Source organism: Choloepus didactylus, chromosome 25 (assembly GCF_015220235.1).
Source record: "Choloepus didactylus isolate mChoDid1 chromosome 25, mChoDid1.pri, whole genome shotgun sequence".
Classification (NCBI taxonomy): domain Eukaryota; kingdom Metazoa; phylum Chordata; class Mammalia; order Pilosa; family Megalonychidae; genus Choloepus; species Choloepus didactylus.
Genome location: NC_051331.1, coordinates 1,390,769 through 1,414,644, shown reverse-complemented (window position 1 = coordinate 1,414,644; position 23,876 = coordinate 1,390,769). Strand labels below are relative to the sequence as shown.

The following is a 23,876-nucleotide window of genomic DNA, read 5'->3' as shown; positions in this document are numbered from 1 at the left end:
CAAAGTATATAATCAGTGAATCACAGGATCATCAAATAGTTGTGCATTCATTGCACAATCAATTTTAGAACATTGTCGTTACTCAAAAAAAAAAAAAAAAAAGAAAAAAGAAAAGAAAACCCAAATCCACCCATACCCCTTATCCCTCTCTGTTACTGACCCTGGCATTGCTGTGGTGCATTGTTACTGTGCATGAAAGAATATTAAGATATCACTGTTAACTCAAGTCCATAGTTTGCAACAGGTGCATTTTTCCCGGTGCAGCCCTCCATTATGCACTCCTTGCAGTATGTCCTACATTTGTTCTAGGTCATGGAAGAACTTTTCTATATCTGTGTAGTTAGTCACAAGCATCGTCCACCCCGTGGTTCGCCGTGTTGTACGTTCCCGGGTGTTATCCTTCGGCTTTCCCGCTGCTGACGTGCAGGACCCTCAGCTTCCCGTCCCACCACCTCACACACTAGTGATTATCCTCACGAGAACGTGCCGCCGTCACCTCTGTCCGTTCCCAAACGCTTAGGTCCAACCCGGGTAAACATTCTGCACGTTAAGCAGCCACACAATTGCTTTTTAAATCAACTGAGAGACGAAAAGATAATGCATTTTTATCACTTTTCTAATTACCCAGCCACCTCCTCCAGCTCGTTGCTTCCTGCTGCGGATACAGGTTCCCCGGAGGCCTGGCTCGCAGCCTGCAGAACTTCCTTGAGTATTTCTTGGAAGCGATTAAGCTAAAGCCGCTAGCTAGTTCCTGGCGGACACTTAGGCTGCGAAATTCCGGGAAATTGGCGGGAGCAGAGGATTTGGGGGTCCGCGGCCAGGCCAGCCCCCGGGCGAGTCCTTCCCAGCGCACTCCCGCTCGCGCCCGCCAGGGGGCAGCAGAGCCCACGCTGCCCGCGGGACGAGGGTTCGAGTCCCACCGCCGGTCCCGGCGCGTCGCGGCTCCGGGCCTCAGTTTCCCCATCCGTAACATGAAGATAGCAGTCCCCACCTCGCAGGGTTGCTGGGAGATTTAATTGGGGTGTGAGTGTTTGGACTGTTCCTTTTGGCTGGGACTGTAGGGGACCTCCTCACTCCTGGCCTCAGTTTCCCCAGGCTGCCGGGAGGGAGCAGGTGAGTGCAAAGAGGTCCTGGATCGCACAGGGCAGGGCCTGGGAGGGGGCTGGGGAGGGAGGCCAGCCCGGCCTTGGGGCCTGGCGCTTCTATCTCCAAGGCCTGGGTCTGGGTGACCCGTAGCTGGAGCGAGGACGTGGGCGGGGCTGGGTCAGCTGCCTAAAGGGTTTCGAAAGGCTGGGTTTTGGCATTTTGGCCCTGCCTGGAGGGTGCAACCACTGCCCCTCGGTGCCCACGGCCCCCCAAAGCCCTCCAGCCACTCCTCACACCCCTTGGGAGACTCTGGGGTCACTGGACATCCTGTCCCCTTGTCCCCAAGACACCCCAGGCAGCTGGCTCCCCTGCACCTGGGCACCCCCTCCAGGCCCTGACCTCCTGCCGCCCCCAGACCCTGCTCCCAGCCCTGCCAGGGCATCTCCCCATCCACCCCCCCATCCATCCATTCATTTATTTAGTGCCTTCTGTGTACCCAGGCCAGACCCCACCCCACGCCCACCCCTCCAGGGGCATTCATGTTCTACTGGGGAGACGAGAAAACCAAGGTAAATAAGGAAAACACGCCCTGTGGCAGAACGCTGTGTGCTGGGGGTGGGGTGGGGGGGTGTCCACTGCTGCGTGCAGCTGTTTGCCCCCCACCCCATGCCCCCCAGCCAGGGACGAGGCTCTCTGTCTCTTCTCCACCAGATGGGGGTCCTTGGGCATTGTGGGGAGGGGACGCCAAGCAAGCTGGGGCTGCTTCCTTCCTGTCACATGACCTCCCCAGGCCTCAGTTTCCCCTCTGGGGATGGAGACCCCACACCCAGGGCTTGCAGGGAGGCCTAAACGCGTTGCCGCCTGCAGACGGCCCCAGGCAGTGAGGACCCCTCTGTGGGCTTCAGAGCCGGGAGCTGCATGGGGGGTGAAGTGCAGACTCCCGAAAAGACATGTCAGAACCTGAGCATCCGGCTCCACCAGGGAGCAGGGCCTTTGGGGATTTAACTATATTGAGGATTTTGAGATAAGATCATCCGGACCACCGGGGTGGCAGGTGTCCTCCTCTGCAACAGAAGAGATGACGGAGGCTACATGGGACGTGGAGGCCGAGCCCGAGGGATGTGCCACAGCCCAGGGGCCTCCAGGAGCTGGAGCGGCTGCCAGAACCAGGAATGAGCCCGTTCCTGTGGTTGAAGCCAGCCGGGGTTCGGCGATTTGTGACTGTGGCCCCAAGAGACCTGCACAGCTTGGCGCTGTTTGCTGCTCGTTGTCAGCGCTTGTCTGGATCCCAGCTCCCCTCCATCCCTCTGTGTTAAATACCTTATTTTTCAAACATTATTATCATTATGCACATGCATTTACAAATGACGGTAAAAGGAACAAAAAGGTAACACGTACGAACCACCCCTCCTCGCCCCCGCTGCTCCCCACTCCCCTCCAGGAGCCGCCCCGGGAACAAGCGGCTGTGCCCCTGCGGGGGTCTGGGCAGGCACAAGGGTCCTCGTCGCCTGTTCTCTGCTCCATGAGCTGAAGCGTCCTGCTCTGCGCCGGGCCCTTGGCCACGGGGCTCCAGGAGTGGCTGCTTCAGTGCCTCGAGCTGCTGCGTCCTGAAGGGCTGTGTCAGCTGCTTCAGTGCCTCGAGCTGCTGCATCCTGACAGGCTGCATCGGCTGCTTCAGTGCCTCGAGCTGCTGAGTCCTGACGGGCTGCGTCCTGTTCCAGTGAGCTGGCAGCCACCCCCGCCGGCCGGGCATGCGCCCGTTCCCGCTGAGCCACAGGGTTTACCACGTGGGCCTGGCGTGGAGCAGGAACCCAGCCTGCTTTCAGTAGCTGTCAATGACTTTGCGTGTTCCGGAATTTTCCACATGTGCCTCATTTGGCTCCTTTCACTCAACAGAATGGAAATCTATCCTCCTGCTGATGGACTTGGGTTGTTAGCAATTTAGAGCTTTTCTGACCAAAGGTGCTAGGAACACTCACATCTATCTTTTCACCAAACTGTCTTGATTTCTATATATCTCGAGTAAGTCCTGAAATCAGATAGGCAGCTCCTCTGACTTTTAGCTTCTTTTTAAAAATCACTTTGGCTATCCCGGGTCCTTTGCAATTTCATGCACATTTTAAAATTAGTACCAGTTTCTACAGCAACAAAAGGCTGCTGGAATCTTGACTGAATGCATTGACCGCTAGGTCTGCTTGGGGAGAAGTGACATTTTCATGCTATCGAGCCCTCCAGTCTGTGAACGTGCGATGATCTTTCCATTTATCTCATCTCCGTGAATTCCTCTTGCAATATTTTGTAGCTTTTAGTGTAGTGGTTGGCTAAGTTCCCTGACTGCTGAATCAAATACCCTGTAGTGGGTTGGCTTAACGGGAATTAACCGGTTCACGCTTTGGAGGTGAGGAGAGACACACACGACCCTAAACATCCCCTTCCCACCACAATTGCTCCCACATGTCCCCGCTGTTAGTTACACTCACAGGAACGTGTTCCCTGCACCTCCATCCACTTGCAAACATCTAAAGTCAACCTTTTTACAGATTCTGCATAAATTAAGTCTCAGCTCCTCATTCTCCACCCTCGTTCTTCTTCTGGTGACCCAGGAGAAAGATGTTTTTTCTCAGAATTTAGATCAACTTAACCACAAGGTCCGAGACATCTTTTGGTAGATTCATTCCCGGGTATTCTATTTTATTTTTTGGGTGCTACTGCAAATGGGATTTTTAAAATTTCATTTTTCAACTGTGGGCTGCCAGTCTATAAGAAGTCAGTGGATTTTATACCTGGGGCTGCCAAACTCAGCCCAGTGACCTTGATTCTTGAAGATGATTGTATAGCTATGTAGCTTGTACACTGTCACTGTGTGAGTGTGAAAACTTGTGGCTCACACTCCCTATATCCAGTGTATGGACAGATGAGTGGAAAAATGGAGACAAAAATTAGATGAAGAATATGGAGGGATGGGGGGATGGAAAGATTTAGGTGTCCTTTTTTGCTTTTATTTTTATTTTGGAGTAAGGAAAAGGTTCAAAAATTGATTCTGATGATGAATGCACAACTGTATGATGGCGCTGTGAATAATTGTACACTGTGGATGACTGGAGGGTGTGTGAATAAATCTCAATAAAACTGTTAAAAAAAGTAAATGAGCAACGGGGGGGAGGAGGGCAATGGGATGTTTTGGATGTCCTTTTTTGTTTTATTCTTTGGATTAATGAAAATGTTCAAAGCTTGATTGTGGTGATGAAAACACAACTATATGACAATACTGTGAACAACTGATTGTACACTTTGAAAGAGTGCATGTTATGTGATTATATCTCAATAAAATTGTATTAAAGAAAAGTCAGTAAATTTTAGCTTTTTAGCCTGTGATGCTGCTCATTTATTACGTCTCAGAGTTGTCTGCAGATTCCCTTGTATTTTTTGTGTGAACATTCATATCTGCAAACAGGCCGAGTTTTGCATCCTTCCTTATTGAATTTCTTTTTCTTGCCTTATTGCATTGGCTCAGCCGTCCTGCATAACACGGACAGAAGTGGAGAGAGCAGGTGTCCTGCTCTGTTCCTAACCTTGGGGGAAATGACGCATCTTCCACCCGTGGGTGTAAACTGGGAGGGTTTTGTAGATACTCATCATCTACTGCACCAGTTCCTGCGAGTTTTCATCATGAGTGGGGACTGCATTGTGACAAGCACTTCCCAGCAGTCTGGATGTGACCAGGGCCTCATGGGCTGTGGTTTGCTTTTCTCCTGGCATGAGAGGGGCTTGACCTCTCTGTATGGGTTCCAGAGCCCTTGGAACCTCACGTGATGGGACTTCTGGGTCCATATTCTACTAAATTGCTGGTATTTTCTATTGATTTCCAGGAGCTGCTTATAGAATGATGTCATTTTTGTCCACGATGTGAGTTCAGTTTTGTGTCCAGTTTCGTTTGTTCTTTGAGTGTATTTAGGGGCTTTTGGCCAGGGTGATTGCATCACCGTAGTTCCCAGACTTTTCTGGGCAGGTCCCAGGGTTGGCCCCTCAGGGGCTGTCAGAGCCACCTCTGCCCTGACTCCGTCTCTGTCCTGCTCTGTCTCCAGATGCTGCGGTGGCCGTCGCCAGCCGCCCAGAAGGGCGCTGTCCTTCCTGGGGGGCAGGGGCCGTCTGCTCTGCCGAAGCCACCCAGGAAATGAGAGAGAGCCACAGCTGAGCCCGCCTGGCACTTCCTAACACAAGCTGCTGTGACTGAACTGCACTGAGGACATGTCCCTGCCCCTCCATCACCCGGGGTCACCTCATCACCGTGCAAACCTGGAGCCTCTCCCGGGCAGCTGATCCATGGCCACAGGCAGCCGCCAGCCTTGCCCCTGCACACAGTGGCATCTAGGGGCGTTTATTGGTGTCATTTCTTTATGAGGCCATTTCTGTGCTGGGGTCTGTGAAGGGGACTCCTAAAGTCCACCCCAAAAAGGCCACTTCCTGGGGTTCGTGTCGTCACCTGCTCCAAGGCAGCCGGAGGACTTGAAAAATGTTCAGCGCTCTTCAGAGGGTTAAATGCAGAATCACCTGAGACCCGGCAACCCCACACCTGGGAGTGTCCCGGGGGGGAGGGACCGAGAGCAGGGACCCGCAGACACACGTCCCCCACGTTCATCACGGCGTCCTCCTCAGTCCCCAAAGCGGGAGGCAAATCAAGTGTCCCTCGACTGGCGAATGGAGAGACAGAACGTCCATCCCCGCGGTGGACTGTCCCTCGGGTGTGCAAAGGGACGGAGCTCGAGACACGCAACCACACACATGGACCCCGGACGTCGCACTGAGGGAACCAAGCCAGACACAAATCCCGTCTATGTGGACATCAGAGGCAGCTCAGAAGCTGCTGGGGCCAGGAATGGGGTGACTGCAGATGGGCTCGGGGGTCCTTCCTGTTTGGGGTGACGAGTGATGGGGACAGCAGCTCAACACTGAATGTGATCGACCCCACGGAATCACACCCTCGAAAATGGAGAAAATGAGAAATTTCGTGTTCTGTAGATGTTACAACCAGACAAATACAAATACATGTGGAGTCGCACCTGTCGCCCACTCCAAGCCCTTCCGTGGTCACTGGTCACTCCTGGACCCCAGGCCCCGTGTGAGCCCCACAGACCCCTCGCTGCCCCTGCCCACTCTCACCCCGCCCCGGTTTCCTTGATCCCCAGCAACCGAGCTCACCCTTCAGTGCTCACTGCCTCCCCGCCGGACCAAGAGCCCCCCGCAGACAAGCTGGGGCTGCGCTTCCAGTCGGGCCACAGGGCCTGGCACTGGGGGGCTCTGAGCCCCCCAAGTCCCAGAAGAGAAATTCCTCAACAGGGAACTTGACCTTGTCCAGGGCAACTTCCTGGGCACATTCAGCCTCTGTCTTCACGGCTGCCCGACCCGCTCCTGCCTCCAGTGGGTAAACTGAGGCCCGAGGGGGTCCGGGGCCCACGGAGCCCCCCAAGTGACCTGGGGCAGGGGGCTTTCCGGCGGCCCGTTGGAGCAGGGCTTCCGGAACTTTCTGCCCCTCCCTGCCGGGGCCCTCGTGCCTCCCCGCCCCCACCACCAGGCCCAGACTTTCCGTAAGTGACAGCGCTCAGGAAGCGGCGGCTCCGCAGGAAGGGGCCGCGGGGACTTTCCCCGGGGCCGGCGGCTCTGCCTGTGCGTGGCCCGCCAGGGGTCTCCCCGGCAGGTAAGGGTTGGGGGTGCCCGGGGGGCAGCGAGGGGCTGGGGGGGGGGCGGCAAGATGCGTCTGAAACACCCTGATTTTATCCTGGCGGGCGGGAGACGACAGAGGGCCCTTTGCATAAAGCAGCAGAGAAAGCCCGGGCCTGCGGGGCCTGCCCGCTGGGATGGGGGTGCAAGTGGGCTCCGATTTGGGGTGTCTCTGCCCCGTGAAGCTGCCCCAGGGCATTGCTTCGAAATGTAGACTTTTCACCCCACCCCCTCCTCCAAGCTCCACGCAGGTGAATTTCGGTGGCTGCCGACCGTCTCCCCACTTTTCCCGCCCAGGGGGTTCAAAGCTCAAACCCTAACCCCGGCCCAGCGGTGGCAGGGGGCACGGGGTGCTGAACCCCGAGGTCCCCCAGGGACCTTGTGTTGGGGGGCGGTTTCCTCCCATGCACCCCAGGAGGGCCTCCGAGCTGGGGGCCCCAGGGGTATAAGTAAGATGCTGGGGGCAGATAAATGCAGGAGCCGAAAGGGGACAGGGTGAGGTGTCAGAGCAGGGGGAGACAGACACAGAGACCCCTGCCCACTGGATCCACAGGCCGGCCATGCCCCCAGGCCCACAGGGAGCTCAGCCCCCCTGCACTCACGGCGACACCCAGCCAAGCCCCCTCTGCTTTCTGGCCCAGCAAATTGTGACCGTCTGTGATCAGCTGCCCATGCCTGCCCAGGGCCCAGGCTGGGCTGGGGATAGGCAGACGATTGGTGATGTCTGTCCTGGGCACTCCTGGGGCTTGTGCCTCCCCCACATTCAGCCCTGTCTGAGGGGCTAAGGCCCCCAACGCTCAGCAACGTCCCTCCTCCATTGCCAGCACCCACTACCACCCCCACCTGCTCAGGATCCCTGAGCCCCTCTGCCCAGGGACGGGCCAGGCTCTCCTGGCCGGGACTGAGGGGCTGCCTCTCCCTGTGCCGCAGGTAGCCTGCACCCATGGCCCCTCCGAGCGAGGAGACGCCGCTGCTCCCTCAGCGCTCCTGCAGCCTCTCGTCCTCCGAGGCTGGTGCCCTGCACGTGCTGCTGCCCACTCGGGGCCCTGGGCCCCCTCAGTGCCTATCCTTCTCCTTCGGGGACCACTCGGCTGAGGAGCTGTGCGTGCAGGCCGCCAAGGCCAGCGGTGAGTGGGCTCCCAGAGAGCCAGACCAGAGGGCAGGGCAGGGGTGTGGGGGCTCAGAGAGAGAGCCAGAATCACTGCCTGCAGGAGGTAGCACTGGATCTGGGGCTTTGAGGGATGAGTAGGAGTTTGGTAAGAGAGGAGTAACTGAGGCAGAGGGAATGGTATGTGCAAAGGCTCAGAGGGATGGCAATGCAAGACGGGAGCCGCTGAGCATCCCTGAGATCAAGGGTAGAGTGGAAGGGTTAGGGGAGCTGAAACACAGGCTGACAGAGGGTGTGTGAGCAGGGGTGGGATCCAGTGTCAGAGCTGGAAGTGAGAAAGAGCCTGTGGGTGGTGTGGGGTGACCCATGCAGGGGACTGGGTGACTCGGGAGGGAGATGACGCTGCCGACTCCCCAGGCATCCTGCCTGTGTACCACTCCCTGTTTGCCCTGGCCACGGAGGACTTGTCCTGCTGGTTCCCCCCGAGCCACGTCTTCTCCGTGGAGGATGCAGGCACCCAAGTCCTTGTCTACAGGCTCCGGTAGGAAGCGCCCCCTCCACCCCCCACAGGTGGGGGTTAAAATGATAAAATGACACCTGCACAAGACACCTTGTGTGGATTAGGGAGTGGGGATTTAAGGCAACAGTGATCCCACAATTTTACCACCAGGGCTGGAGGGACCTGTGCCCGATTCACAGGGGCAGGGCCAGAGAGGGTGGCCAACTTCCCCAAGGCCACACAGCCAGCCCACAGCACAGCCCTGAGCCCCACGGGAGTCCTCCCGGCCCCGACCTCCACCCTAGGGCTCCCCCACCCCACCCGCAGCTTTCACTTCCCGGACTGGTTTGGGCTGGAGAAATGCCACCGCTACGGGCTGCGCAAGGACCTGGCCAGCGCCGTCCTCGACCTGCCCGTCCTGGAGCACCTCTTTGCCCAGGTGGGGCTCGGCCGGGGTTGGGGTTCAGTCCTGTTTGGGGGTCAGCCCTGGGTGGGGGTCTCCCTGGGTTGTGAGCCGCAGGGGTTGGGGTCACCGGGGCTGGGGGCCACCAGGGTGCCGCGGGCCGTGGGGGCGGCCTGGCTGACCCCTGTGCGGCCCCCAGCACCGCGGGGACCTGGTGAGCGGGCGCCTGGCGCTGGGCCTGGGCCTGCAGGAGCAGGGCGAGTGCCTGAGCCTGGCGGTGCTGGACCTGACGCGGCTGGCGCGGGAGCGGGCGCAGCCGCCCGAGGAGCTGCTGAGGACGGTCAGGTGAGGGCGGCAGTGTGGGGGTGTCCCTGCGCCCCGGGGGCCCCGCCCCGCCCCGCCCGCGCTGAGCCCCCGCCCCCCGCAGCTACAAGGCCTGCCTGCCCCCCGGCCTGCGCGACCTGATCCGGGGGCTGAGCTTCGTGACGCGACGGCGCATCCGCACCACCGTGCGCCGGACGCTGCGGCGCGTGGCCGCCTGCCAGGCCGACCGGCACGCACTCATGGCCAAGTACATCATGGACCTGCAGCGGCTGAGCCCGGCCAGCGCCGCCGAGACCTTCCGCGTGGGCTTCCCGGGGGCCTCGGGCGGCCAGGACGGGCCGGGGCTGCTCCGCGTGGACGGAGGCCGCGGCCTCGCCTGGAGCCCCGGGGAACACGAGGTGGGCGGGGCTCGTGGGGAGGGCGAGGGAGTGGGAGGAGCTGATGGGGTGGGCGGGGCTGGACGGGGCTTTATGGGGAGGGCGAGGGCGTGGGAGGAGCTGGCGCGGTGGGCGGGGATGATGGGCGGGGCTTGTGGGGAGGACGAGGTAGTGGAAAGGGCTGGGGCGGGGTCTGGTGGGTTGGGCGGGGCTGGTGAGTGGGCTGGGCGGGAAGGGTGGGCGGGGCTTTGCAGGGATGGGCTGGAGAGCGGGAGGGACTGGGGTGGGTGGGACTGATGGACTGGGTGGGGGCAGTGGGCGAGGCTGGTGAGGCGGGCGGGGCTTTGTGAGAGTGGGCGGGGTGGGCAGGAAAAGGCGGGGCTTCTCGGTTGGGGCGGGTGGCGTGGGTGGGGCTGGCGGGAGTGGGTGGGGCTGGCGGGAGTGGGTGGGGCTAGAGGAAGCGGGCAGTGGCTGGCGGGGTGGGCGGGACTGGCAGGTGGGGCGAGGCGGGGCCAAGTGGGCGTGGCTCCAGGCCGCACCCCTCCCGGCCCTGCAGCCCCTGCAGCCATTCTGCGACTTCCCGGAGATCGTGGACATCAGCGTCAAGCAGGCCCCACGCGTGGGTCCAGCGGGGGAGCAGCGCCTGGTCGCCGTCACCAGAACCGACAACCAGATCCTGGTGGGTGCGGGAGGGCGGGACGCGCGGGGCGCGCCCTGGGGTCGCGGGGGCGCTGACCCGGTTCCCGCGCAGGAGGCCGAGTTCCCGGGGCTGCCCGCGGCCCTGTCCTTCGTGGCGCTGGTGGACGGCTACTTCCGGCTGACCACCGACTCCCGGCACTTCTTCTGCAAGGAGGTGGCGCCGCCGCGGCTGCTGGAGGAGGCGGCCGAGCTGTGCCACGGCCCCATCACGTAAGGGCCACCCCCTCCCGGGGCCACATCGGGCGCCCTGTCTCCCACCTGCTCCGGCCTCGGCGGCCTCGCCCCAGGCTGGCCTGCGGAGCCTGGACAAGGGGTCAAGCCTCGGAACTGGCCTGCTGCCCTGCTGCTCCCCTCTCTCACCACCTGGGGCTCAGGGCCATTGCGGGGGGGGGGGCCACACAGAGTACCCAGCTTCACCAGGGGCCGGTCATTTAACCCCCCAGCCAGGGTCCCCAAGTTGGGGCTCATTTGAGAGACGCCAGGGTCCCAGGGCCGCAGCCAGCCTGTGACTCGAACCCAGGTCTGGTGTATTTCTCTAACTCCCCCCCACCTTTCTCAACAGCCTGGACTTCGCCATTGAGAAGCTCAAGACGGGGGGCTCAGTCCCGGGCTCCTACGTCCTCCGCCGCAGCCCCCAGGACTTCGACAGCTTCCTCCTCACCGTCTGTGTCCAGGTCAGGCCTGCTCGCCTCCACGGCCCACCCTCGGGAGGGGGCTTGGCTCAGAGTGGGGCCAGTGTGCTGGGGACCAGGAGAGCAGGGAGGGCTCCCTGGAGGCAGCGGCATTTGTGCTGAGGCCTGGAAGATGAGTGAACATGTGCCTGGTGAAAAAGGGGAGGGAACAGCATTTCTGGTGGAGGGAACAGCACACACGAAGGCCAGGAGACCAGAATGAGCTTGTGGTGTTCGAGGAGGGGCAGTGAGGGCAGGGGGTGCCCACTCGCACTCACAGACCACTTCCTTTGCAGAGCCCACTTGGTCCCGATTATAAGGGCTGCCTCATTCGGCGTGACCCCACGGGAACCTTCTCCCTGGCTGGCCTGGGCCGGCCCCACAGCAGCCTTCGTGAGCTCCTGGCATCCTGCTGGGATGGTGGGCTTCATGTGGATGGGGTTGCACTGAACCTCACTTCCTGCTGCCCCCCCAGACCCAAAGGTGAGCCCGCCCTCTCCCCTGAGCTGAGCAATCTGCAGCCTGATTTTCTGTCTGTCACAGCTCTTGACAGGTCAAGGTGATTTAGGGAAAAAAAAAAAAAGTGATTTATCGGCTTGTGGGAAGACAGCTTCAGGCATGGCTTGATCCAGGCACAGCCAGAGCCTGGGATGGTCACTAGCACATAGTCTCCATCTTTTGCCTGTTCCTCTGGGTGAATTTCACGCTCAAACCCCTCAGAGGGGACCACTCAGGTGTGTGCCCGATGCTGTCTCCCCAGGGTCCCCGGGGGGACTGGGTCCTACTTGCCCACCCTGTCCTTTGCTCATGGCACCCCTTCCTGGAAGGACCCCTTCCCTTCCTGCCTCATGTCCCCACCCCAGGGGTCCCTCCTGGGTAACCTGCGAGCCCTCAAGTCCTCATCTCAGTGTTGGCTTCTGGTGGAGCAGACCCCAAGCAAATTCAGGGAGCCCGCTAACCCTGGGGTACCTTTCACCCCTGACCTTCTCTGCTTCCCTCCCCTGCCCCCCCACAGAAAAGTCCAACCTGATCGTGGTCCGGGGGGGCTGCAGCCGGCCCTCGTCCTCTGCTGCCCTGGCGCAGACCTGCTGCCAGCTGAGCCAGATGACGTTCCACAAGATCCCCGCTGGCAGCCTGCAATGGGTGAGGGGCCGGAGGCGCGGCTCAAAGCTATCTCCACCGTGCAGCCTCAGGAGGGGGCGGGGGAGCTCCCTGCGCCTCTGTTTCCCCAGCTGTGAAATGGGCCCAGCCCGTGTGCCTTTCTGGGACCAGGGCTGGGGGCTAGGGTCCCCCGGGAGCCCCTCACCGGCCCCTCCTGCTGTTCCCTCACCCCCAGCACGAGAACCTGGGCCACGGGTCCTTCACCAAGATTTACCGTGGCCGTCGCCACGAGGCTGTGGACGGGGCGGCCCGGGAGACGGAGGTCCTGCTCAAGGTGATGGTCGCCAAGCACAGACACTGCATGGAGGTGAGAGGGGTGGGGGCGCCTGTGGGGAGAGGGCACCTGGGTCTGACTCACACGGGGTCTTCCAATAAGAGCAGGGTGGCCACAGGGGCACGGCTACAGCCCTTTTCTCACCCCCAAGCTCCCACTTCAGTGGGAAACTACAATAAGAACTTCCGCCTCCGACAGAAAATCAGGGTACAGGGTATGGGGTGCAATGATGGAGGACCTCAGATCTCCTCTGGAGGCTTATGTGTGAGCAGCCAGTTTGGGGGTCCTTGGTGTGATCTTGGGGTGCTTTCTCCTCCCTCCCCCAGTCTTTCCTGGAAGCCGCCAGCCTGATGAGCCAAGTATCCTATCAGCATCTCGTGCTGCTCCACGGCGTGTGTGTGGCCGAAGACAGTGAGAGCCCCCCTGCTCCCTGCCAGCCTGCCCTGCCTGGGGCCCCAGCCCCAGTGTCCCCACCGAACCCCACCCCCAGCCAGAATCATCCTGAGTCCCACAGCCCTGGTCCCATTCTGGGCTTGGATGTGTCCCCGCTCGGTGGCTCTGGGTTCCCCGATCAGCTTGAGTCAGTAGCTGTTTGTCCAGAGCCCCAGATGTGCCAGGAGCCGGGGACACGGTGGAGAACGTGATGGATTGGGTGGGGGTGTACGATGGGGGCCGCAAAGGACAGTGTGGGTGGCCAGGGGAGGCCACTGAGCCCTGGAGTTCGGGTGCAGCTCCTGGGAAGGCGAGGATGGGCAGAGATCAGGGGAGGGCAAGACGGGGAGTCAGGCTGACGGCGCAGCTGTGCAAAGGCTGGCAGCTGGGAGCACGGGGCTCAGCGCTGCCTAGGCGTTTCGACCAACAGCCCAGCGCGGTGGGCGGTGGGAGGAGTGGTGGACGGAGAAGCCGGGAGGACCAGCAAGCGGGGCTGGGGGCTGTCGGCATGAAGAGTTCCAGAGACCCCGAGGGTGGGCTGTGGTCAGAGCCTGTCAAGCACAGTGATGCCAGCCCCCGCCTTGCCCCTCCACCAGGCATCATGGTGCAGGAGTTCGTGCCCCTGGGGGCCTTGGACACGTACCTGCGCAAGCACGGCCACCTGGTACTGGCCAGCTGGAAGTTGCAGGTGGTCAAGCAGCTAGCCTATGCCCTCAACTACCTGGTGAGAGGCCTCCGTCTCCTCCACCCTTGACTCTCAGAGAAGGCTTCCTCTGGGTGGAAGGGACATTGGGGGTGGGCTCTGAGGTATAGGAGTTTGGTAAGGGTCCATGATGGGAGGGCATTTCAGGCTGAGGGAAGAGTGTGAGAGCACACGAAAGTCAAGGGAGTAGTTGATGAGGCTGGGCAGCAGGGGAGTCTTCCCAGAAGAGGGGGCATAGGAGCTGGGGCTTTGGTGATTGAGTAGGAGTTCACCAGAAAGAAAAACGAAGGCGAGCATGTCAGCTGAGGGCACAGCATGGGCAGACTTGCAGGCTAGACAGTGTGTTGTATGTCCTGGGACCCATCTGGCAGTTCCACAGCCCTCAAACCAGGGTGGGGGTGTGGAAGAGAGAAACTCATGAGAAGAGTAAGGGCTGGATCTCAAAGGGCCTTGAATGCTAGGCTGAGGAAACTTGACTTTGTTCCAAAGACAATGGGACTGGTGGTGGGAGATGGAGGGGACACCGGTCAGCATGGGGGCTGGACTAGAGGGGAAGACAGGATATCTAGGGAGGATGCTGGAGCAGAGTCTGAGCAGTACCAGCTGGGCTTTGAAGGATGTGTAGGAGTTCACCAGCCAGAATATTCATCCCTTAAACCCGGCCCACCTAGGAGGACAAAGGCTTCCCCCATGGTAATGTCTCGGCCCGGAAGGTGCTCCTGGCTCGTGAGGGGGTCGATGGGAGCCCGCCCTTCATCAAGCTGAGCGACCCCGGGGTCAGCCCCACCGTGCTAAGCCTCGAGAGTAAGTGCCAGGGGGCGTGGAGGGTGGGGCCTGGCCGAACGAGGAAGCCCTAACCCCACCACGCTCCCCAGTGCTCACCGACAGGATCCCCTGGGTGGCCCCCGAGTGTCTGCAGGAGGCGCGGACCCTGGGCCTGGAGGCTGACAAGTGGGGCTTCGGGGCCACCGTCTGGGAGGTGTTCAGTGGTGTGGCGATGCCCATCAGTGCCCTGGATCCTGCCGAGGTCAGTGTGCCCTGCGCGCCACGGCCCTGGGCAGCCCCCGGGGGGCAGAGGGTGGGCTGAAACCCGGCCGGCGTGGCTGGGGGGGACTGCCAGGGTGAGCAGCCCACCTCCCGCCCCCAGAAACTCCAGTTCTATGAGGAACGAAAGCAGCTGCCGGCCCCCAAGTGGACGGAGCTGGCCCTCCTGATCCAGCAGTGCATGGCCTACAAGCCGGGCCAGCGGCCTTCCTTCCGGGCCGTCATCCGGGACCTCAACGGCCTCATCACTTCAGGTGCCCACCGGGGCGCGAGGGGCTCGGGGTGGGGAGTGTGAACTCCCACTGCCATGCGAGGCTGGAACAGCTGGTGACTGTAATAGTCAGCGAGAACTGCCGTAACAAACAGGCCCCTCGGCTCAGGGGTGAGTGTGATGGATGTTTGGTTCTCATTCCCTAAGGACGTCCAGGTTAACAGGCTCTGCCCACCCCAGGGCTGCAGGGTCCCTTTGGATCCTCTGCAGACCAGGACCGTGTCACCCATCAGCCCGAGCTCGGTCTCATGGCCATGCCTCACAGCAGTGGAAGCTGGGACGTGGGGGTCTTGCTCTGCCCCTGACTGCATCTCCATAGGCATGTAGAGTTGCACAGGATGTGCACTGCACAAGGGGGCTGCCTTCGCCTCACCCACGAGGTGCCCTTTGGCTGGCGGTAACTCTGTCGTGATGCACAGAGAGGGTGACCGTGCAGGCTGGGATCACACAGCAAGCCAGGTCAGGAGCTGAGCCCTGGCTGGGACGCGCTGCTCACCCCCTATCTGCATGCCCCAGATTACGAGCTCCTCTCAGACCCCACGCCTGGTGCCCTGGCGCCCCGTGACGGGCTGTGCAATGGTGCCCAGCTCTACCCCTGCCAGGACCCCACGATCTTCGAGGAGAGACACCTCAAATACATCTCGCAGCTGGGCAAGGTGGGACGGGCAGCCGGGCCGGCAGGCGGGGGTGGATGGCAGGGCCCCAGTGGCATCACCAGCCCTACCCTGCCCAGGGCAACTTTGGCAGCGTGGAGCTGTGCCGCTACGACCCGCTGGGCGACAACACGGGTGCCCTGGTGGCTGTGAAGCAGCTGCAGCACAGCGGACCAGAGCAGCAGAGGGACTTCCAGCGCGAGATCCAGATCCTGAAGGCGCTGCACAGCGACTTCATCGTCAAGTACCGTGGCGTCAGCTACGGCCCGGGTGAGCCCCGAGGCGGGGGTGCCCGTCCCACCCCACCTGCTCCCGCTCCCGCGGGGTCACTAGGCGATGGCCGCGATGCCCTCGCTCACCTGCTTCAGACCGGCCGCGGGTTCGAATCCCCGCTCCGCCCATTGCCGGCGGGGCGGCCTGGGGCAGGCGATTTCGCCTCTCCGAGCCTCAGTTTCCCCACCTAAAAATTGGTCACTGGGAATGGGGGACAGGCCTGGGGCAGAGGGGGACGGGGCGCCGGGCCGGCGGCGGTGACCCCTCCCGCGCCCCCTAGGCCGCCAGAGCCGGCGCCTGGTCATGGAGTACCTGCCCAGCGGCTGCCTGCGCGACTACCTGCAGCGGCACCGCGCGCGCCTCGACGCCCGCCGCCTGCTTCTCTACGCCGCGCAGATCTGCAAGGTGCGGGGGCGCGCGGGGCCGCGCCGGGGAGGGCCGGGCCGGGGGCGAGGCTCGGGGGGCGGCCCCTCACCGCGGGGCGTGCCCCCCGCCCGCAGGGCATGGAGTACCTGGGTTCCCGGCGCTGCGTGCACCGCGACCTGGCGGCGCGCAACATCCTGGTGGAGAGCGAGACGCACGTCAAGATCGCCGACTTCGGGCTCGCCAAGCTGCTGCCGCTCGACAAGGACTACTACGTGGTCCGCGAGCCCGGCCAGAGCCCCATCTTCTGGTGTGGACCCCGCCTGGCCCCGCGCGCAGCCCCTTTGCGCCCAGCCGGTCCGGCCCCGCCCCCCACAGCCTCTGGTCCGGCCCCGCCCACAGTCCCCGCCCACAGCCTCCGGCCCTGCCCCGCCCACAGCCCTGCTCCGGGCCCCGCCCTGCCCCCCCACAGCTTCCGGCCCGGCCCCGCCCACAGCCCTGCTCCCGGCCCCGCCCACAGTCCCGCTCCGCCCACAGGCCCCGCCCACAGCCCCGCCCCATCTCGGGACCCGCCTCCAGCCTCCCGACTCCCCCCACGCCCACCAACCCCCCCCACGCCCAAGGCTGCCCCCTCCCTGTCCCCGCCCTCCCGCGCACCCCAACACCTCCTGGGCCCGCCAGGTACGCGCCCGAATCCCTGTCAGACAACATCTTCTCCTGCCAGTCGGACGTCTGGAGCTTCGGGGTCGTCCTCTATGAGCTCTTCTCCTACAGCGACAAGAGCTGCAGCCCCTCAGCTGTGAGTCGCCGCGGCCCCCTCCCGCCCGTCCCCGCCCCGTGGCCCCGCTCCCACCACGCTGACGCCCCCCTTTCCCCAGGAGTTCCTGCGGATGATGGGGTACGAGCGAGACACGCCCGTCCTCTGCCGCCTCCTGGAGCTGCTGGCCGAGGGCCAGAGGCTGCCCGCACCCCCTGGCTGCCCGGGTGAGGTAAGCACAGCAGGGCCAGCCTCAGTTTCCCCATCTATAGGTTCACTCGGGGTCTCCGGCCAGTGAGCAGGCTCCTCTGGCGCCAGCCCCTACCAAGCTGTCTCTCGGTTCTGGCCTCGACCTTGCCACCCACTCACCCCTGGACAAATAGCAAATGCTTTCAGAGCCTCAGTTTACCCATTTACTTGGGGTGTGGGGGAGGGGAGGCTGGTCATGCAGTCCACAAGCCCGTGTCACCCTGTCCTCCTGGTAACCAGCAAACACAGGTGCAGAGAGAACGTTCCAGGGGTGACAGCACAGAGAAGGAGATGAATGGAGGGATGAGGGGGTCAGGGAGGGGCCTCCTGGGTGGCACCTGGAGGAGAAGGGGGAGCCGCCCTTCGGGTGCAGGGCACGGCTGGTGCAAGGGGCGTGTCCACGTCAGAGCCAGACGGAGGCCCGAGTGGCTGCAGTGAATACTCTGGGGAAGGTGGGGGGAGGCGGGAGAGGAGAGGGGGTTTTGTTCGAAGGGCCATAGGGAGCCATGGATGGTTTGGAGCAGGGGGCGGTCAGCATCTAATCCATGTTGGAAGACTTGGACGGGCCTCACCTCTTCCTTCTGCTTGGCCCCGTCCCCAGGTCCATGAGCTCATGAAGCTGTGCTGGGCCACCAGCCCCGGAGACCGGCCATCCTTCAGCACCCTGGGTCCCCAGCTGGACGCGCTGTGGGGTGGGAGCCGGGCCTAGTGCCCTCACCCCCAGAGCAAATGCACCACCCCATCCTCCCAGCTCTCCCACACACCGACCCCTGGGTTCCAGTCCACATGGCCTGCTGTGTGACTGCGGGCAGAAAAGCCCCCTCTCTGGGCCTCAGAGTCCTCACGAGTGTCCCCAGCCTCTCAGGGACTCCCATGGAGCAAATGAGGTTGCATCTGGGCCACAGCGTGACCCTGGAATCTGTCAAGATCAAGATAGTTGCATCGGGGGCCCTTCTGAGTCCTGAGCTCCATCCGCAGAAGCAACAGGCTGGGCTCAAGCCCCCTGCCCCCCGGTCCCTCCCAGCCTGGGGGTGTCCAGTCCCGTGTGGTATTAGTTAGGGTTCTCTAGGGAAACTGAATCAATGAGAGGTGTCTCTGACTATTAAATTATAAAAGTGACTCATGCAACTGTGGGTATACACAAGTCCAAGTTCTGTAGAGCAGTCAGCAAACTGTCAACTCCAAGGAAGATGTCCGATGAACTCAGGAAACAAACTGGCAACTTCAACGAACTCCTCAGGAAACGCTTCACTGGGCCGCCGATGAAGTGAAGGTCCTCTATCTGTCTCGCTTATAAGTCTTCAACTGATTGATTGAATTAAATCCAGCCAATTGTGTTCTCTCATTGTGGAAGTCACGCCCTTTGGTGAGTCATCAGTCACAGCTGCAGTCAATTGACTGATGATTTAATCAACCAGCCTGTTGGTTTATTAACCAGCTTCAAACGTCCCCACAGCAATTGTTAGGCCAGTGTTTACTTGGCCAGACAGCTGGGTACTGTCACCTGGCCAAGTTGACACATGAACCTGACCATCACACCTGTGCACCGGGGACGTCAGTGGGGCTCCAGGTTAACGCTTTCGGGCCTCCTCTCCCCACTGATTTGCTGGAGGAAGCCAAGGCCGAGGGCAGCTTCTCAGTTGGAAATTCGCTTTCTGGGGGAGCCGTGGGGAGGCTCCCGGTAAGATGGGGTCTTTTCTGTCCTGACCCTTCGAGGGTCACATGAGAGATGACATGGGAGCCCGACGGGAGCTGTTCAGGCCGTTGGGCAAGGAAAGGCATTCCCACTGGGTGGAAGAGCATGTCGAGGGCTCAGAGGCTCAGCGTGCGGAGGTCAAGAGCTCAGGGGCTGCAGCCATGTCTGCTGCTCACAGGCTGTGTGACCCTGGGCCGATTGCTTTCCCTCTCTGGGCCTCAGTCCCATCTGCAAAATGGGGTGTGAGATTGCAGCAGCACCATGTGAAAACCTCTGCATCTTGTGCCCCTCTCCAGGGTAGACACCACCGTCTTGGTCTCCCTGCAGGGCCTTTCTGACCCTCTGCCTCTCTGGAAAACTCTTATTCATCTTTCAAAACCCCAGCCATCACCTCCTCACGGCCTTCCCCAGCCCCCATGACTCTGCTCCAGCCAAGCCTGGACCCCAGACTATCCAGTCCCTGACTGGCTCTGCCTCCACCCCTACCCTGGCCCAGGGGCTCTTGGGGGAGCCAGGCTGAGGCCTCCAGCCTGGGGTGGGCACAGAGGGGGCACCAGGAGTGTCTGTTGACTGAATAAAGGAGTTCAGTGGAAAAAGTGGTTTGTTGCTGGACCTGGGGTGATGGGGGTGGGGGCATGTGGTTAGGGCTGTGGTTAGAGACCCTGGGGGCTCCCATGGCTGCCTCAGGGTGGGCTGGAGGAGGGAGCCCCTGAGGAGAGGACAGCTGGGTGGGGCCTTGGCTGGAGCCCCAAGGATGCCCTCCCCCCCCAGTCCCAGCTGGTGACCTTGGCTCCGTCTGGGGGAGCTGACTGCAGGCCTGGGGGGTGGAGGGGGCTGCTCCAGGGCGGGGGTGTCGGGGCGAGACTGGGGGGGGGGCAATGTCAGCAGGGGCTGGGCGGGTCCCTGTGTCCACCCAGGACTGCTGACGGCTGGAAAGATGCAGAAAATGACATAGATGGAGAGAGACAAGGGGAGAGAGACAGACAGATAAACAGACAGAGGTCCAGAGAGCCCAAGACAGGAGAGCTCTGACTGTGCTTTTAGTGCTGGGAAAATTGAAAGGGGGTCCCTGGGATCAAGTGAGACCTGGGGCCCAGGCGCTCCTGCCTCTGGGTGAAGGTTCTCCCTGACTCCCAGCCTCAGTTTCCCCTTTTGGTAATCGAGGGCATAAGTCCCCTGGGCCAAGGTGGGACCCTAGCAGAGGCTGAGAACCTTCTGGGCCTTCTGTCCCGGCCCAGCTGGAGGAGCCCCCAGTCCCGGGTCTGGGCGAGGCCAGAGGGGCTGGGCTGTCCCCGCTCTAGCCCCACCCTCTGAGCCTCAGTTTCCTTATCTGTGAAGCAGCAGAGATGTCCGGGCGCTGGATGCCTTTTCTGGGCTGACCAGATCTCCCTGAATGCCGGGGTGACTTCGCCTGTCTGTTTCACCTCCTTAAAACGGTTTAAAAGCCCAGACCCCATCTCCTGCCCCCGCAGGCAAGACGCCCCAAGGCCCCGGCCCTGAGGAGCGACTCACGCCCTGACCCCGCCCGTGACCTTCCCCGCGGACAGCCCTGCCGGACGCCCGGTCCCTGCGCCAAGGCCGCCGCTGAGGGGGGCGGGCCTGATAAATAGGGGGGTCTCCGCCACGCCGGCGCCTCCGCCGCCATGGACCCCCGCGCGCCGGCCTGGGCGCTCGTCCTGCTGGGCCCCGCGCTGGCGCTCGCCCTGGGCCCCGCACCCGGCCCCGCAGCGCCCGAGAAGCTGTGCGGCCGCCCCTTGGTGCGCGCGCTCGTGCGGGTGTGCGGGGGCCCGCGCTGGTCGCCCGAGCCCCGGCGGCCCGCGGCCCGCGGCGACCGTGAGTGGGGGGCTCCCGGGGGCGGCTGGGGGGTCCTGCTGCCCCCGGGGTTCACCTGCCCAGCGAGCGCTCCGCGGGGCTCCCCACAGACGGGAGGGGATGAGGCCGGGAGGGACCGCGTCACTAGTGAGGATGCTCGTGGGCCTGTTACACACGCGCGTGCCCCTGTGTGTGTTGACGCGACACGGGGCGGACGGGTCTGCAGAGGTGCATGTGGGGGAGCGGGCTGGGGTGTGCGTGTGTGCCCTCCACCTGCACGCACACGCACAAGCGTGTCACCCCTGCTGTCCTCTGTGCTGAGAGGCGTCTGTGTGTCTCTTTGGGGGTCTTGTGTCTCTGAACCCCTGGGATGCACTGAGAGCACCCCCAAGGTCTGTGGCTCCAGCACCCCACCCCCCTAGGCCACGCTTGGGTCATTGGGGGTTAGCTGGGGCTCTGGGGGTGCAAATGGCGAGGTGACCAGCGAGTCACCACAGGGGGAGGAAATGAACATCCAGTATACAGTAGGTGCTTATAAGCGCTCGCTGCTTCTATTCATGTGCACGTCAGACTGTGGGGTGGGGTGGGTCACTGGGTGGGATGTGAGCGTGCAGGTGTGTGCAGGTGGCGGGTGGAGGCCCCCAGGGACCCTGCCCCTGAGTTCCTCTCTGTCCCCAGGTGAGCTGCTGCAGTGGCTGGAGGGACAGCATCTCCTGCAGGGGCTGGGGGCCGACCGGGATGCCGGCTGGGAGCCCCTGCCCCAGGCCTCTCCCCATCCCCGCCGCCGCAGGGCAGCCACCAGCAACCCCGCCCACAGCTGCTGCCTCAGTGGCTGTACTTGGCAGGACCTGCTGACACTCTGTCCCCAATGACCCCTCCCAGGCCCGGCCTCCGGGGTCCCCAAGGTCCAGGCAAGCTCCTGAGGCCACAGAGCACCCATAGAGCCCCCTGCCTGGTGGGGGGCATTGTTGATTACCTCCAGGAATGGGGAGCTCACCACCTCCCCCAGGTGACCAGTGCCCCTTGTCCTCTGTCGGGGGTGGGGGGGTGAGTGGCACCCTCCAACCTGGCCTGGAGGGTCCTCGGTTTTACAAAGTGCCAGAACAGCGAGGGCCAAATGCAGAGCCTTGAACACCACCCCACCCCCTGCTTACCTGGCACCCCTTCTTGCTCTCTCCCTAGCAGCAAATAAACAACCCTCCTGCAGAATCCAAAACTGCTTCTTGCATTTTCTCTGGAGAGGGGACAAGGGTGGGTCAGCCCCGTGCGAGCTGTGTCTGCTGGCAGCCATGGACCGCCAACCCCTCCAGGAACTCAGAAACAGCGTGGGAGTCATGACAGCATGGAGTGGGGAAACTGAGGCCCAGGGAAGACACTGCTTGCCCAAGTCAGAAGGGAGGGAGCGGCCAAGCCCAGGATTCAAGCCGGTTCTCTCTAAGCCTAACTCAGTTCTCTGCCAGGGCCTGTGGAGGACCCCAGCGCCAAGTTCCCCTTCACCCTGAAGTGGGGATTTTATGATCTGACCCCCTCGTAAAAGTGATCAAACGTTAGATGATGGGGTTTTAAAAATTTATGAGAAACTTCATCTCTCTTTCCCTCTGACCCCAGCTCCACCCCACTCCTCACAAGCAGCTGCTGGCTTGTGTCTCCTTCCGGCCAGGAGCATCCACCTGCATTTCAGAATTCCCCACCCTTTACACATGCTGCGCTCACTCCGGTCACTTGAGTGACCGTCCCCGCTAATGGGCTCGTGGGCATCTCCAGCTCCCGCTGGGCAGCGGAGCTGGGACTGTCCCGAGGCCACAGGGAGCCACAGCGGGTGTGAAAGCAGGGGCAGGGGAGGCCGGCTCTGTCCGCCAGGAGCCCCCGCAGCCCGGCGCCCCCAGCCGCCCCGTCTGACCCTGCCTCGGCCTCCACTGCTTGGGAAAGCTGCTCGGCGGTTCCTCAGAAAGTTAAAGGGAATTACCCCATGACCCAAGGGCAATAGGGAGCCATGGAGGGTGTGTGAGCAGGAGAGGGCGAGGCCAGTGCCACCTTTAGAATCCCCTGCAGCCCCCACCACACCCAGGCCACTTTCTAGTGGAAATGAGCCCTGGAGATGAATGTAGAGTGACTTGTATTGAAACTTTTTATTTAAAAAAACAAACCCTCCAGGTCTTCACAAAATGTTCAATCCTTGAGGAGCCACCTCTAGCCCTTGCTCTGCTGCTGAGGTTTCCCTCCCAGTCGGGAAGCCCGGGTCCCAGACACCTGCCCACGGCCAGCAGAGCAGGGGGCCACAGGGCTTTCCCCAGTCTAAGGGCTCAGGGCAACCGAGGACCAGAACCTTCCCTTCTCGGTGCGGTGGGGGGAGCATGAGCTCTGGCCCCAGCGCAGCTCCCCGAGATCTTGGAGGGCACAGATGTGGGGGCTGGGCCCCGCCAGGGACCCCGGCAGCTCTGAGCCCCCCCAGAGCCCAAAATGGAGAGCCATCCCCCTCCTCCGCCCAACACACCCCCCTCACAGCCCCTTCCGGGCCTTCGCACCATCCGAGGGGTCCAAGGTGGGGGGAGGGGAGGGTAAGAGCAGGACTGGCGTTTCCAGGCTAAAAGCAGCTGCCCGCTTCAGCTGTACGTACACCCAGGTGTCCTAAGGTCTGGCTGGGCAGGGGGACCAGCCCTGACGGGACGGAGACGTGGCAGGGATGCTTCCACCGTTAGCCACATAGGAAGGAGAGAGGGTGCTGGAGCATGGTCTGAGCAGTTAGCAGGTGGGTTTTCAAGGATGTGTAGGAGTTTGCCAGTAGGAATTCATTCATCAAACCCTCCCTGGTTACAAAGCCACAGTAACCAAAGCAGCATGGTACAGGCAAAAGGACAGACACAGAAACCAAAGGAATTAAACTGAGAGCTCAGAAATCAGCCTTCACATTTATAGCCAATTGATTTTTGGCACGGGTGCTAAGTTCACTCAGTGGGGAAAGAATAGTCTCTTCAATAAATGATGCCAGGAAATCTGGATGTTCATGTGCAAAAGAATGAAGGGGGACCCCTACCTCACACCATATACAAAACTCAACTCAAAATGGATCAAAGACCTAAATATAAGAACCAGGACTATAAAACTCCTAGGAGAAAACGCAGGAAAGCATCATCAGGACCTGGTGTTCAGCAATGATTTCTTAGACTTCTTAGACTTTACACCCAAAGTACGGCAATAAAAGAAAAAATAGATGAATGTGACCTCATAAAAATTAAAAACTTTTGTGTCTCAAAGGACTTTATCACAAAAATAATATGACAACTTACACAGAGGGAGAAAATA

The 23,876-nt window shown here is 61.6% G+C and overlaps 2 protein-coding genes across 2 annotated transcripts; both read left to right on the top strand.

The window, feature by feature from the left end:
- The first annotated feature begins 6,653 nt into the window (after positions 1-6,653).
- Positions 6,654-18,241, top strand: JAK3 (Janus kinase 3). Its single transcript, XM_037818403.1, has 24 exons — positions 6,654-6,781; positions 7,735-7,931; positions 8,330-8,453; positions 8,739-8,850; positions 9,014-9,159; positions 9,242-9,536; positions 10,072-10,194; positions 10,267-10,424; positions 10,777-10,888; positions 11,182-11,368; positions 11,901-12,028; positions 12,222-12,353; positions 12,647-12,731; positions 13,349-13,476; positions 14,127-14,259; positions 14,331-14,482; positions 14,603-14,753; positions 15,287-15,426; positions 15,504-15,693; positions 15,977-16,101; positions 16,197-16,369; positions 16,741-16,858; positions 16,938-17,048; positions 17,667-18,241. Exons 2-24 carry the CDS (start codon positions 7,748-7,750, stop codon positions 17,772-17,774), a joined length of 3,315 nt encoding a protein of 1,104 aa, XP_037674331.1. The 5' UTR covers positions 6,654-6,781; positions 7,735-7,747; the 3' UTR covers positions 17,775-18,241.
- A 2,163-nt stretch (positions 18,242-20,404) lies between these two features.
- INSL3 (insulin like 3) lies at positions 20,405-21,789 on the top strand. The gene is made up of 2 exons (XM_037818533.1): positions 20,405-20,594; positions 21,252-21,789. Exons 1-2 carry the CDS (start codon positions 20,405-20,407, stop codon positions 21,443-21,445), a joined length of 384 nt encoding a protein of 127 aa, XP_037674461.1. The 3' UTR covers positions 21,446-21,789.
- The last annotated feature ends 2,087 nt before the right edge of the window (positions 21,790-23,876 follow it).